Genomic DNA, 13,346 nt, shown 5'->3' with positions numbered 1-13,346 from the left:
ACAGGTAATGGCATCCATGACCAAGAAAATGTCACTCTTCTCCTTTCAATGAGTTAACTGCACATAGAAAAACCTCTACGGAAGCTCAGGGAGTGTCCTTTGCTCAGGTAAAGATGTTAGAAGGGAATTTTCCCCTTTGCATTGAAAACAGGCATGGTGTTGGGCCTTTCCTAGGTGACATACTAAGGCAATATTGCAACGAAATCTTGTGGTTTGATTCCACAGATGCATCCTCAAGCCTCTTTTGAAGGTCATAAATGGTCTTAGCACTGACTCTTATGGTAGGGACACTGGCCAAATCATCAGATGTTATGGCTGACTCCTAAGCCACCCTCGTGTAACCTAGGGTAGCTCAGTTGCTCCCCTCATTAGCTGTCAAAGACGAAAGATTACATATACGCAGACCAAAAATCCAGACTAAGTTGGTCAGGTAACAAAACCAAGCCTTACAGCTACTAAGGCCTAACTGTAGGCCTCCTATATCAGATATTTCACAACCTATTCTGCTCCTACTGACTGGCAGGATACACAGAAGATGGAGATGTACAGATGCCAATATGACAGGTGACAAGATACACCAAACCCCAACCTAATATGTCACAAGTTCCATTCTGACTTTATCCAGGAACAATACTAGTCGTTTTATCTCATGTGAGATAAGGTATATAAAGGGCTCCTACCTGGATGGTCGGAACAATGTGGACTCGAATTCCTGACACCCTCTGTCACCCGATACTCCATCTTAAATGCCAGCCCAATGATAAACTTTGGCTTCTTTGCTCATAAAGTAGTGCCACATAAACACACCAGACCAGATATTATAGAAAACTGGCTTGTATATCACAAGTCTAAGTTCTTTTCAGTACTAAGATCCTTTTTCTTAGGCTTTGGAACTTATGAGTTGGAAAAGGCAGTTTTAAATCTTTCCATAGTAACAGAACAAGAGTTCAATATTGGTATGCAAATGTCGGAAGCTTTTCAGTCAAAAGTTAATAGCCTCTGCTGGACTTGAAAATCTTCTTGCCCTGGACACACTGACAGCCCAAGAAAGAGGAGCTTGTGCCATCACTGATGAAGCATGCTGCTTCTATGTAAATCACTTGGGACAAATAGTGTCTAATCTGCACCTTTTGAAGACAAGATAAACACTCTCCATCAGATAAATGAGGCTCAGCCATTCTATTGGACTGACTTATTCCCAGGGATGGGAGACTGATTTAATGGGATATGGGGAAATGTGCTTAGATTTGTTATTTTCCGTTTATTCATCCTCATTCTAATCTATGTTCTTCTCTCCCTTTGCAGATCCCTTGCCACTCAGCTGCTAACCCAATTCTTCTCTCCACAGCCACTAACTCAGAGTTTATGTGAAACTTCTAGGGAAGTTTCAGACAGGGGAATGAAGGAGTTCAGAGCATGTCACCCCAAAATATGTCACTTTGGCATATTGAATATTTTCAGTTAAAGGCATTTGAGAAACAGCTGGTGCTAGAAGGGCACTCTGACCTTCCCTTTTCTTCCTGAAGGAGATAAAAAAATTCCCATGTAAAAGATGCCCTCCCTACATCAGGAGGAAAATATTTTTATCACCAGAGACGGGAAATTGGACCAAAAAATCCATACAAACAAACCTTGTTAAACTAACCCTTATCTTCCTAGTCATTTCTCCACAATTTACTACCCCTAACCAAACCTCTTTGTCTTACTTGTTTCTTTTTCTAAAAGGTAGAAAAGCTTTCTGCCCTGGTCACTTCCTCAGGTCTTCATTCTCTTGTGAAGGTTTCCATGTACATGTAAAAAAAAAACCAAAAAAACCCTAAAAACCACTTCTATGCTTTTCTCCTGTTAACCTGTCTTATGTCAATTTAATTCTTACGCCCAGCTGGAGACCCAAAGAGAGTAAAAGAGAATTTTCCCTTGCCTACAATGGTAAATCATTTTCTTTCTGCTAACATTCTAATGCCATGGGGGATCACACTCCCAAACCCCTGGATTATTCTTAAATTCACTCCTTTGAGGTACATACAAAATTCTCACGTTTTGCTCTCTGGCCCCTTTAGAAACTTACGCTCATACTTATGATGTCAACCTCATTAGGGCTGTTTCCAGAATTTAATCAAATAAGTGTAACATGCTAAGGACAGTACAAAACCCATTAAAGCAGGCTCTTTTAAAACCTTGGCATAAGGACCCAAAAGGAATACAGGGATAAGGAGAGGCGACCATGGGCACTTCCAAGGTGGAATCCATCACCTGTCAGGCATGGGACGTGAAGTGACTTCCAGTCCGGCCAGAGAGTATTTCTTCTAGCGAAACCTGAATAACCGGCTTCCCACCTGGACGCTGCAGGGCGGAGCGGGCGGGTAACTTCCCCCGCCTCCAAGTGGAGACGTCGCTGCCTGTCCTCAGTCACTGAGGAAGCGGACCGACGGGCAGCGCCTGCGCGCTGGAAGGGGCGGGTACAGGGCCCATTTCCGGGGTGGGTACAGGGCCCATTTCCGGGGCGGGGAACAGCGCATGCGTGGGAGGGGGGGGGGGGGGGTCGGACTTCGTCCACTTTTCCGGGGAGGTGAGCGCGGAAGAGCGGGAGCTGAGGATTTCTGGCTACTCAGATTGTGGCGCGGCGACTGCTGTAAGATGGAGGTGGGCTCGGCGGCCGAAGATGGTCGGGATGGTCCCCGGGAGCGGCGAGGCTTGGGTGAAGCCGAGAGGCCGCAGCAGAACCACGAAGTGCGGCCTCAGTCCGGGGCAGACCGGTTACCAAAACATTCCTACTGGTTGGATCTCTGGCTCTTCGTCCTCTTAGACGTGGTGTTGTTTTTCTTCGTGTATTTTTTGCCCTGGTGAGTACTCTTAACGCAGCGTTCAAGTGGTAAGGGGCTTAGAGACCATCTACCCCAGTCTGGGGAGGTGGGTGCGGGAGAGGCGAGGACATTGCATTACGGAAAGTTACGGCCTGTCCACCATCATCTAGCTGGCGAGTGGCAGGATCGGGTAGGCGCGGGAGTGGAACGAAGACCAGAGTGAAAATGTCCTTCCTTGGCACCTCAGTTGAGGGTGTTCAGATGAGGTGTAGAGGAAACTTGGCTTCATAATTTTTTTGTTCTGTGTTGGGAGGAAACCGGCTGGGTTTGAGTCCCTGCCCTACCACGAAGAAACTGGAGACGTTATTTGGCTTTTTGGAGCTTTATATTCACATTTACCATTTGGGACCAATAGTAACTAGGTCATAGGGGTGTGGTGTTGTGGCGTGGTGTTCTAGATCAATGGCTAACTTATCTAAAAGCGATTTATTTGCATATTGCCTGGCAGCAGTCAGCGCTCAGCTAAAGCTACTGTTACTGTACAACGGTTTGACCGTGAGCAGGCCGTGCACGGTTATCTCAGATAGGTCCAGAACTGGACTCTTGACTTCTTACTCAAATGACCTTATTTTTCAGTGTTCCCATTTCAGTAAATGTTAACTTTATTCACTCACTTCTCCTCCCGGAAGCCTGGGTCTCATTTTTTGATTTCCCGCTTTGCTTCATATACACACCCGCCCACTCCACACCACCAACTGATAAGTCACAAAACTCTAGATTCCATTTGGAAAATCCATGCTCTCCATTTTCATTGCCGCCCCCTCTGAGAAGACAGTTTTGGCAGAGGATAAAGAAAGGGAACTTAGAGAAGGGGGTTGGGGGAGCAGAACAAGAAGGAGGACACAGGACTGAGATGATAACAAGGGACAAGTTCAGGAGAGGAGCAGTCAGCTGAAGGAGGAAAAGCGGTGCAGCTCATTTAGTCATTAAACAGCTCCTTTGGACTTTGGAGCTAATCGTTTACTCACTGTAATTTCTCTCAGTCATCATGCTTACTGAATTTGCGGTAATTATGTCTTCTTTTCTCACCCCCAGCCCCCAATTTTGGCAAAAATTTGGGCATAAACTCACTGTCCGTGAGGCCCCATTGTCTCTGATTCCTTGGATTTCTTGAATGGTGTGGCCGAGGGTTCAGTGGGACAAAAGGAAGATGGATGTTTCTATAAAATCCTCTGTCAAGTCATTTGTAAAGGAGAATCTTTCCACCCACTCCTCCTGATATCTGGTAGAGTGATACTTCAAATGTAGTGTTTTGTTTGTTTTAAATGATCTGAATTTTCAGCTCTGGATAGAAAATGGAAGACTTATAAAGAATAGTCAGGCCTTTTTTTGCTCTTATCAATATGAAAATCATTTAGGAATAGGCAAATGACTAAGACAATCAAAGTTTTCAGAAGTTGGCATAAAGTATTTAAAGGGAAAGAAAAAGGAAACATTGTTGACAATTATTTGGTTTTTACAGAATGGTTTGCCTGATACCTAAATTAAGAATTTTGGCTCCTGGAGTGGATCCTGAAAATGACTACAGACTTCTTGAATGAAGAAGACAGGATTGTGCACCAGAAGAATTTCAAACTCTAAGGGACCTTCATTTCATTTTACACATTCTGTTATTCTTTGGGGGGACTATATTAAATGGGTAATGATCTCAGCCATTCATAGCTAAGTTCTTAAAACTCAGCTCTGATTCATGTTTTAAAACTTTTTACAGATTATCTGGTGGCTTTGCAGGGGCTGAACATAAAAAGTATTTATACATATACCCATTAGGAAATATATTAATGTTTTTCCTTTAACATTTTAAGGGTTGGCCAAGGTTTAGTATGATGCAAATAATATGGTGAAATAATAAGGTGAAATATTTAGAAATAAATTATCCAAAAGCAAGGGAAGGATTTTGAAAAAAGGAGTTAAAAGCTATACAGAAAATGCAGGCCCACAATGTATTTGCTGTAAGTGCCAGTTTAATTTTTAGATTAAGTGGACCTCTGTTATGGTTGCTAGGTTGGTACAATCATAGAGAAAGTATATAATATCCAGTAATGGAAGGCTAGAGTGCATGTCCTCTTACCTGGATGCTTCCTCTCACTTTTAAGCTCTTGAACTCTGTAAAGTAGGACTGTGTGTTTCAAACCTAATTTTTATTGTGGTTGCATTAAGAATGCTTGTGGCCAAAACATGTTTATTATAATGTCTGTAATTTACTTTAATACTCCAGCAAAGTCACCATATTTACTCATTGAGCAAATGTTTGAGCACTTACTGTGGGCCAGGTACAGCACTGAACAAAACAGACAAAAATCCTTGCCTTTATGGAGCTTACATTCTTTTTTATCTAAATATGTTAACAAGAATTTATTTCCCAGGAGTGATCAGCTAGTATTTAATCAAAAAGGTCACATTCCCAAAGCAGCTACTATAAGCCCTTCAGAAGCTATTCCTATTATATAACAGATGTTAGAAATGGGCTCTTGTCCTTGAAATTGGTGACATTTTATATATTGGAATTGCCTAAATATTTTTCCCGTCCCTTAGAAACAGGGCATAGATCTGGTAAACTCTACATCCTCTATTCTTTAGAATGGCATTTAGGGTTAGTGTGAAATCTGGGATTGATTTTGGAGGCTTTTAGCCTAATGCTGACTATAAGTTTAACAGTTATGCCTTCAGAGAACCTAACAAACCTGCCTGAGGAGAACTTTTTAGGCAAGGTTGAAGCATCTAGAGAAACAGCACTGGGATTTCATTGAGGGTACCAAACAGATTGTATGAATTGTTTTTGTGCTACTTGGTAATAATTTTGTCCAATAAATGTTGATTATACAGGTAAATTGGGTCTGATCTTTCGTTTTAACAAATTACCCGTGTGTTAGGTCACACACAAAGATTTATAATCCATACTACCTTTCTGAGCCTAGAATCAGCCTTCTACCACAACTATTGAATATTCTGAAGATTTCTAGTACAGGGAAGATACCACTAAGAAGGAAGATCTTAGTGTTGTGACATGACTGTAAATGGTATCCAAAATGGTGGCAGTATGAGGTTTGAATCTTTCCTACAGATGAAATTGCCTACCACTGAACTGTGCCATCTCAGGGTAATATAGTATACTTGAAGGCTTTTAACTGGGTAAACGGGACACCAAGAAGAACTGGCAAACTTGCTGTAATAAAAATAGAGACATCAAAAGTATTTACATCAATGTGATTTTAGTCTGATAAATTCCTTTGTAAATTTCATAATTTCATATAAGTGAAATGATTGTTTTAATAACCATTTGAAATCAACTGGCCAATGAGCAATTGTGAGGAGGTCTTTAGAGTTCTGTTAACCTGAAAATTTTAGGATGTGAAGAGCTCCATATACCTAGTCCCTAAATGGCATGGGAATACATTCAGAGACTACAGGATATTTAGTAAGGGCATTTAATGTAGAGGTTATTATGCTCTAGGAAAAGGGTCATCAGACTACACTAATGGGCCAAATCTGCCCCACTTGCCTCTCTTTAAAGGCCTGTGAGCCAAGAATGATTTTTAACATCTTAAAATGATTGAAAAAAATCAAAAGACTATTTCATGATGTGGAATCCAAGTTTCAATGCTTATATAAAGTTTTACTGGAACACAGACATGCCCATTCATTTGCATACTGTTATGTAAATGTTACGTTATTCACACTACAGTGGCAGAGTTGAGTAGTTACAGAGATCCTATGGTCCACAACGCCTAAATTATTTACTATCTGGCTCTTTAAAGAAAGTTTGCCAACTCCTGTGGGAACGCTCCTTTAGGCCTTGCTGGAGTTGAACTCTTAGGAGTCTCCTGTGATAAATTTTTTGATCAATGATATTCCAAGTTCACCCCTGAACTTTAAATTGACTTACATTTCCCATAAAATACATAATTCACAGGGGTTAAAGGAAGCCACAGTTTATGAATGCAAAGAAAAGTCCAACCATATTAAATTAAAAATCAGTTTATCCACCCCCCCCCCAAAATTTTGAATCAGAAGAAACTGACTTCACACAAAAATACTCTGAAGTATTTTGAACATTACAATTGTTGGCTGCGTTATTTAAAAAGTTACAAGCAGCTTATAACCAGAAGAAAACATCTATAAAAATAGACACCCTAGAAATAAAAAATTCACATGTGAATGATTAGTAAATACATATTCAATCTATATTTGGAGTGTTGAATCAACAAAAACAAATGGTCAGTTTCTAGTCTGTTAGTACTATAACATGATTCAGGAGGTTTCAACTGGACAGTACTTTAGAAAGAGCCCAAACTGGACGTTTCTATTTGACATTTGCAACTCAGTTGTGAGTTGAATCCCATACAAATCTATGAGATTGTTCGTAAGTATCAGAAATCAGTTTAAATGTTTCAAATAATACATTTTCAACTGGACATAAAAACTACACAAAGTTTTTGAAAGCTATTAAAAATACCTGAAGCTCATTTTTCTAGTGTTTTACAATGTTATAAAAGCAGTAATTACAGTGACATTTCAAATACAATTTTACAAACTTTACAATATTTACAACCCCCCCATACTAAAAGCTATGTTAAAAAAAAAGCTTTCTTAAAAGATAAAATTTTATTTAGTTCATATTCAAGTATTTCTAAATTAAGAGAATATAAAGTAATAATCACCTACTGTTATAGCTAGAAAAGGCTATTAAAAACTTCTCTAGGTGGAAGACAAAATTTAGCCAAGATTTGATAACTCAGTGAGCTTAGACTTCTACAAGCAATTATTTCCTACTTACCTAGAAAATAAGATTCACTTACATTTTGGAATCTTTTTAACAATTTATGGGATTGGTCAAGATATTACATTTACTAATTAGTTTATGGAATTATTATGTTTTATATATAAAATTCATCTAAATTCTCAATTCTCTAGTGTGGACAATATAAAACTATTCTAAACTACAATTAGTTTACCAGCTTAGTACAAAATTAAATGACAACTATGAAATAAGGCAATTAAAGTACTTATTTTCACTTGTAAGGTCATCATAATAATGGAAAATCTTTTTTTTTTCTTTTTTAAAGAAAGACTTCTCCATGAAAGTAGGTGGGGTAAAAATTATTTGTTTAGAAAAAAGGGAGGGATGCTCAAATTAATACATTTCATTAAAAATTTATATGAAAGGCAAAAATTTAATCTGGAAACCCAGAAAGATTTTCAAATTCAAGAATATGAAAATCACTAAAATGGGCTGACAACCTACAAACAGGTAGTATTATAGCAGGGAAAATTTAGGCAGTCACAGTGATAGTCTTAAAAAGAGGACTATAGGTTAATTCCTAACACTGGTTATTAGCAGCCCAAAGTAAACCAAACCAAAGTAAAAACCTTTCACATTTCATATAAAGTAAGAAAAAATGTAACAAGATAAATAAATATACTAAAGTGAAGTATTTTAACTATTTTTAGCTTACATGACTGAAGTAATGTTTATGAATGCATACAACAATGGATATTCTGAAGATAAAAATTCTAGGAGCAAAATTAAGTGTCTTCTCTTCTGACCTTGAGAATTTAATTAAAAAATTGCTTTATCATTAAGGCTTTTTTCCCCCAAATGCTATCAATTTCATGGGTCGATATATTTTAAGACACTTAAAGGGATCATATGTAGTAGACTATCACAGAAGTCAAAAGCAAATGGGTGAAGTCCTCTTTTGGCTCCCCATTAGAAAGTGCTTCCTCACAAAGCAAATATTGCTTTGACTACACAAGCTACATATCATCTATCTTTCAGTTAGCACAGTTTACCAATCTACATATGAGTACTGGTTAGTTTAATACCTATGGGTCTACCAGTCAGAAAATAAAGGGACAAATTACATTTTTACTCAACGGCAGCATATGATAAATGACTTTCTGCATACCCCGGATTTTCTATTTTTTGAGGCATGCCAAGCAGAGGGAATTCCAAAATATCCAATAAGTAGATCTTCACAAAATAAAATATCTGTATAGAAAGTTAAAGTGATTAATGACTTAAAAATTGCCATGGTTTTAATTTCATATAGCCCTAGGTTCGGTCAGTTGATTCCTAGTTAATGGCCTCAGAAGTAAAAGCCTGTCAGTTTCATCATTTATCTATTACAATGTATACCAGGTTTATACCTTTGCTTGGAAGGGCAGTTTGAACCAAGACTACTATGTAACACAGGCCCTAGCCCTCTTTCATTCTGAGAAAGTGAATTATCATTACAAAAGCCACTGCTCTCTGGAAAACAGAGCTTGGGCCTCTGATGGTATTTCAATCTATATGTATCAGTCATGCAGTTATCAACTGAAAAATAGGTAGTTAATGAAATTGTCTCATTGGGACAGGTAGAACTAGAGTCTATTTCTGGCTGGCAAGAAGCACCAACAGCTGTACCCGAGTCTGCCTGAAAATCATTAGCTGAAGAGCTGGACGGGGTGTTTGATGTGTTGCCGACGTACTCTTTTGCTTGAAATGTTTCCTTAAGTCTTTCATCATTCATATATGTACTCACTTCTAAACCTGGTTCTGAAGCTGTACTTAAACTGTGCTTTGGAAGACTAGAAGAATTAGCTTTAAACATCTCTGCTGGTTTGACAGCAGGTGGAGCATCATTTTTCCCTGACGGTGGCACACTGGTTATAGCATATTTCTTTGGTGGCAGAGGGGGTGGGGTATTCTGGCAAACAAGTTCTGGCATCTGACAACCATCAGATCTGCAGGGTGACTGAATGAGATGTTCCCTGGATAGAGAGTTCTCAGAGTAACACTGTTCCATCATATTCTGCTGCTGGATGAGGGGAGCAGTTCCTGGCTTTAACCCCACAGTTCTCATGTGTGAAGACCACAATGAAGATGGTGAGACTGTTCCGTTACTGTTCACTCTCTTTCCAGAAGCAGAATTATCATCAACGTGAAAAAGCAAACCTGTTCTCTCAGAATTTTCTATATTAAGCCAGTCAGAAAATCTGCATTCACTTGATTTTTCAAGTTTCTGTTCATCTGACTGGTGGGTATGCTCTCTTGCTGTATGGTCCTTGAGTATTTGTGGACTGGATGAAGGGAATAAGTTTCCATTGGTTTCACGTATATGTGACCTGAAAAACAAAAACAAAGCTAAAATGCCATACACAAATATGCAAAATTGGAGGGAAAACAAACATCTGTCCTGTAGTTTAACTTCCCAATACAGCACTTATGTTATTTGTGTAACATAGCAGAAATGGAAAGATATTTGCAACCATTAACAATTTACACTCTCTGAATCCAAAATCTTTATGCCAGAATACATAAATGTTTATCAGAAACATCCGTCATTACCAAGATCAGATTTATAACTAGAAGTGTAATTAAAAAAGCAAATTTCAGAGAATTCCCTGGCAGTCCAGTGGTTAGGACTCGGCGCTTTCACTGCTCAGGCCCAGGTTCAATCCCTGGTCGGGCAACTAAGATGCCACAAGCCACATGGTGCAGCCCAAAAAAAAAAAAAATTCAACTTAAAAACACTGAAATTACACTTATTGTGATCAAATGTAGCACAGACTTAAGAAAAATGTTACTAGCAAACAATTCAATATTCTAAAACACTTCCCACCCAAAGTTTATAGCAATAGAGGTACTTTAATTTTGATATATAATGCTATAAGGATAGTATACTAATTAAAAATAATTTAGTTAATCAAAGACTACCTTTATTTAAGTAATAGTTAACTTCTAAGGTGACGAAAAATGATATCACATTGCAAATTATTTATCTTCATATGATTATTTTTCTCATGTGAATTGCATAAAATTCAATTAGAACACAAAGATGAAAAGAGTTGAGGCTCTGCTAAGTAGATAAGAGCTATATTCAAATCTCCACTCCGTTGCTTTGGCCAAATTACTTAACCTAAGCCCCAAATTTTCTCTTTTGTAAAATACCATACATCTCAAAAGAATGCTGTGAGGATTAAAACAAACAATCATATATTGTACAAGGTACTTTGTAGGCCCCCTATCATTAAGGTTTACATCCTTTTAATGATCCCCAATAAAACATGCATCATAATACTCTAGACCAGCAGTCCCCAACCTTTTTTTGCACCAGGGACCAGTTTCGTGGAAGACAATTTTTGCACTGACTCGGGAGGGGGGGGTGTGGTTCACGCGTTAATGCGAGCAATGGGGAGAGGCAGATGAATCTTTGCTCACTCGGCCGCCACTCACCTCCTGCTGTGCGGCCCGGTTCCAGTATCAGTCTGCAGCCTGGGGCTTGGGGACCCCTGCTCTAGACCCATTGCTTTCAGAGTAGTGATAGGTAGTATGCCTTTCTGATAAAGAGTTCCTATAATACATGCATTTAATTTAAAACATTTTAGTACTACAAATAGCTAGGATTACCTTTTTATCAAAGGATTCTTTATTTGTAGATGTGATTCTGGGTGGGACTCATAAGATTTATAGGCTACTTCCAGGTTCTTGAGTTCTTTTCTAAAGCCTGAAGAAGGGAATGAGAAAAAATTATTTACGTGATCTTTTAGAATTTACTCCCTCTATACTTCTCCATAATTTACAAAAGATTTTCTATAATCAGGTAATTCTCTTCCAAATTAACAGATGAAAACTAATTCTTCAAGCCTCAGCTCAAATAATACCTCTTTCCTGAACCCTTTATACAAAATCAATGGCTCTTTCCTCAATTTATTATCTCTTGAAAATGTCAGCAATCCCTGAAAAGTGTTATTCTAGATGGGTCGTGTGGAGCTGTGCTTCCGTTTACTCTTTACTGATAAAATGGTGGGAAAATCCTACATTTGGAGACAGATGGCTTGAGTTGAAGTTTGGATTCACAGCTTATTGGTTGGTAACTTTATATTCCTAAAACCAACTTTACAAACTTATACCACCTTACAGTCTAGGTTTCTGCCTTTATGTAATGAGATGCCGATATCTATTTTACCAACCTCACAAATATTAGGAACATCAACTGAATTAAAATGGGTGGGAGGGTATTATGATAAAATAAAATGTTATCCCACCACTAACTAGCTTCCATTTATTGACTGCTTACTCAAGTTGTAAGAAGCTGATAATAATTATTTCATTTAATCTTTACAATTGAACACCTTTTTACTTGAAAAGACAATGAACGATCTTCAGTTATTCAGAATTGGATATTTGGCAGAAATTTTCTTGAAAATAAAAGAAGTGAACCTGCCACTTCCAATAAAACAACTGGCAGTATTTATTGCCAATGATAACATTTAACCTTTTAGATGAAAGTAAGAGTTTTGGAAAACTTGTATTTACCACCATGAGTTTTGTAGTTTTCCAATAATTATAAAGACTTCCGATAATATCTGTGGTGATATTTTAAAATGTGTTCTTTAAAAATATATATACAATGAGAAATGGGATTTGCCTGGCAGTCCAGTGGTTAAGATTCCGCACTCCCACTTCAGGGGGCATGGGTTTGATCCCTGGTTTGGGAACTAAGATCCCGCGTGCGGCATGACACAGCCAAAAAAAAAAAAAAAAAGATATATAAAGAAATGTATCCGGATAAGGGACCTGGAAGACAGAATGGTGGCATTCACTGCTACAGAACAGAATAAAGAAAAAAGAATGAAAAGAAATGAAGACAGCCTAAGAGGTCTCTGAGACAACATTAAATGCAATAACATTCACATTATAGGGGTCCCAGAAGGAGAAGAGAGAGAGAAAGGACCCAAGAAAATATCTGAAGAGATTATAGTCGAAAACTTCCCTAACATGGGAAAGGAAATAGCCACCCAAGTCCAGGAAGCACAGAGAGTCCCATACAGGATAAACCTAAGGAGAAACACGCCGAGACACACAGTAATCAAACTGGCAAAAATTAAAGACAAAGAAAAACTATTGAACGCAGCAAGGGAAAAACGACAAATAACATACAAGGGAACTCCCATAAGGTTAACAGCTGATTTCTCAGCAGAAACTCTGCAAGCCAGAAGGGAGTGGCATGATATACTTAAAGTGATGAAAGGGAAGAATCTACAACCAAGATTACTCTACCCGGCAAGGATCTCATTCAGATTCAATGGAGAAATCAAAAGCTTTACAGACAAGCAAAAGCTAAGAGAATTCAGCACCACCAAACCAGCTCTACAACAAATGCTAAAGGAACTTCTCTAAGTGGGAAACACAAGAGAAGAAAAGGACCTACGAAAACAAACCCAAAACAATTAAGAAAATGGTCACAAGAACATATATATCAATAATTATCTTAAACGTGAATGGATTAAATGCTCCAACCAAAAGACACAGGCTTGCTGAATGGATACAAAAACAAGACCCATATATATGCAGTCTACAAGAGACCCACTTCAGACCTAGGGACACATACAGACTGAAAGTGAGGGGATGGAAAAAGATATTCCATGCAAATGGAAATCAAAAGAAAGCTGGAGCAGCAATACTCATATCAGATAAAATAGACTTTAAAATAA

At 38.3% G+C, this 13,346-nt stretch overlaps 2 protein-coding genes across 3 annotated transcripts in view; one reads left to right on the top strand and one right to left on the bottom strand.

The window, feature by feature from the left end:
* Positions 1–2,551: 2,551 nt before the first annotated feature.
* Positions 2,552–5,695, top strand: C4H4orf3 (chromosome 4 C4orf3 homolog). Its single transcript, XM_068543368.1, has 2 exons — positions 2,552–2,843; positions 4,327–5,695. Coding segments are annotated over exons 1-2 (207 nt in total). The 5' UTR covers positions 2,552–2,637; the 3' UTR covers positions 4,328–5,695.
* A 2,316-nt stretch (positions 5,696–8,011) lies between these two features.
* USP53 (ubiquitin specific peptidase 53) overlaps positions 8,012–13,346 on the bottom strand; it is a 69,946-nt gene continuing 64,611 nt past the window's right edge. For both annotated transcript variants that reach the window (XM_068543355.1, XM_068543356.1), the window contains 2 exons: positions 11,260–11,356; positions 8,012–9,974 (listed from right to left, as the gene is read on the bottom strand). In XM_068543355.1, coding sequence (XP_068399456.1) covers positions 8,984–9,974; positions 11,260–11,356 — 1,088 coding nt within the window. In that variant the 3' untranslated portion in view covers positions 8,012–8,983. The remainder of the gene's footprint in view (positions 9,975–11,259; positions 11,357–13,346) is intronic.

The sequence above is a fragment of the Eschrichtius robustus genome, chromosome 4 (assembly GCF_028021215.1).
Source record: "Eschrichtius robustus isolate mEscRob2 chromosome 4, mEscRob2.pri, whole genome shotgun sequence".
NCBI lineage: Eukaryota > Metazoa > Chordata > Mammalia > Artiodactyla > Eschrichtiidae > Eschrichtius > Eschrichtius robustus.
The sequence above is the reverse complement of the archived record's forward strand: the minus strand, read 5'-3'. Positions and strand labels throughout refer to the sequence as shown.

Coding starts and splice junctions, on each gene's coding strand:
- C4H4orf3 (XM_068543368.1), top strand. CDS start 2,638: ATGGAGGTGGGCTCGGCGGCCGAAGATGGTCGGGATGGTCCCCGGGAG.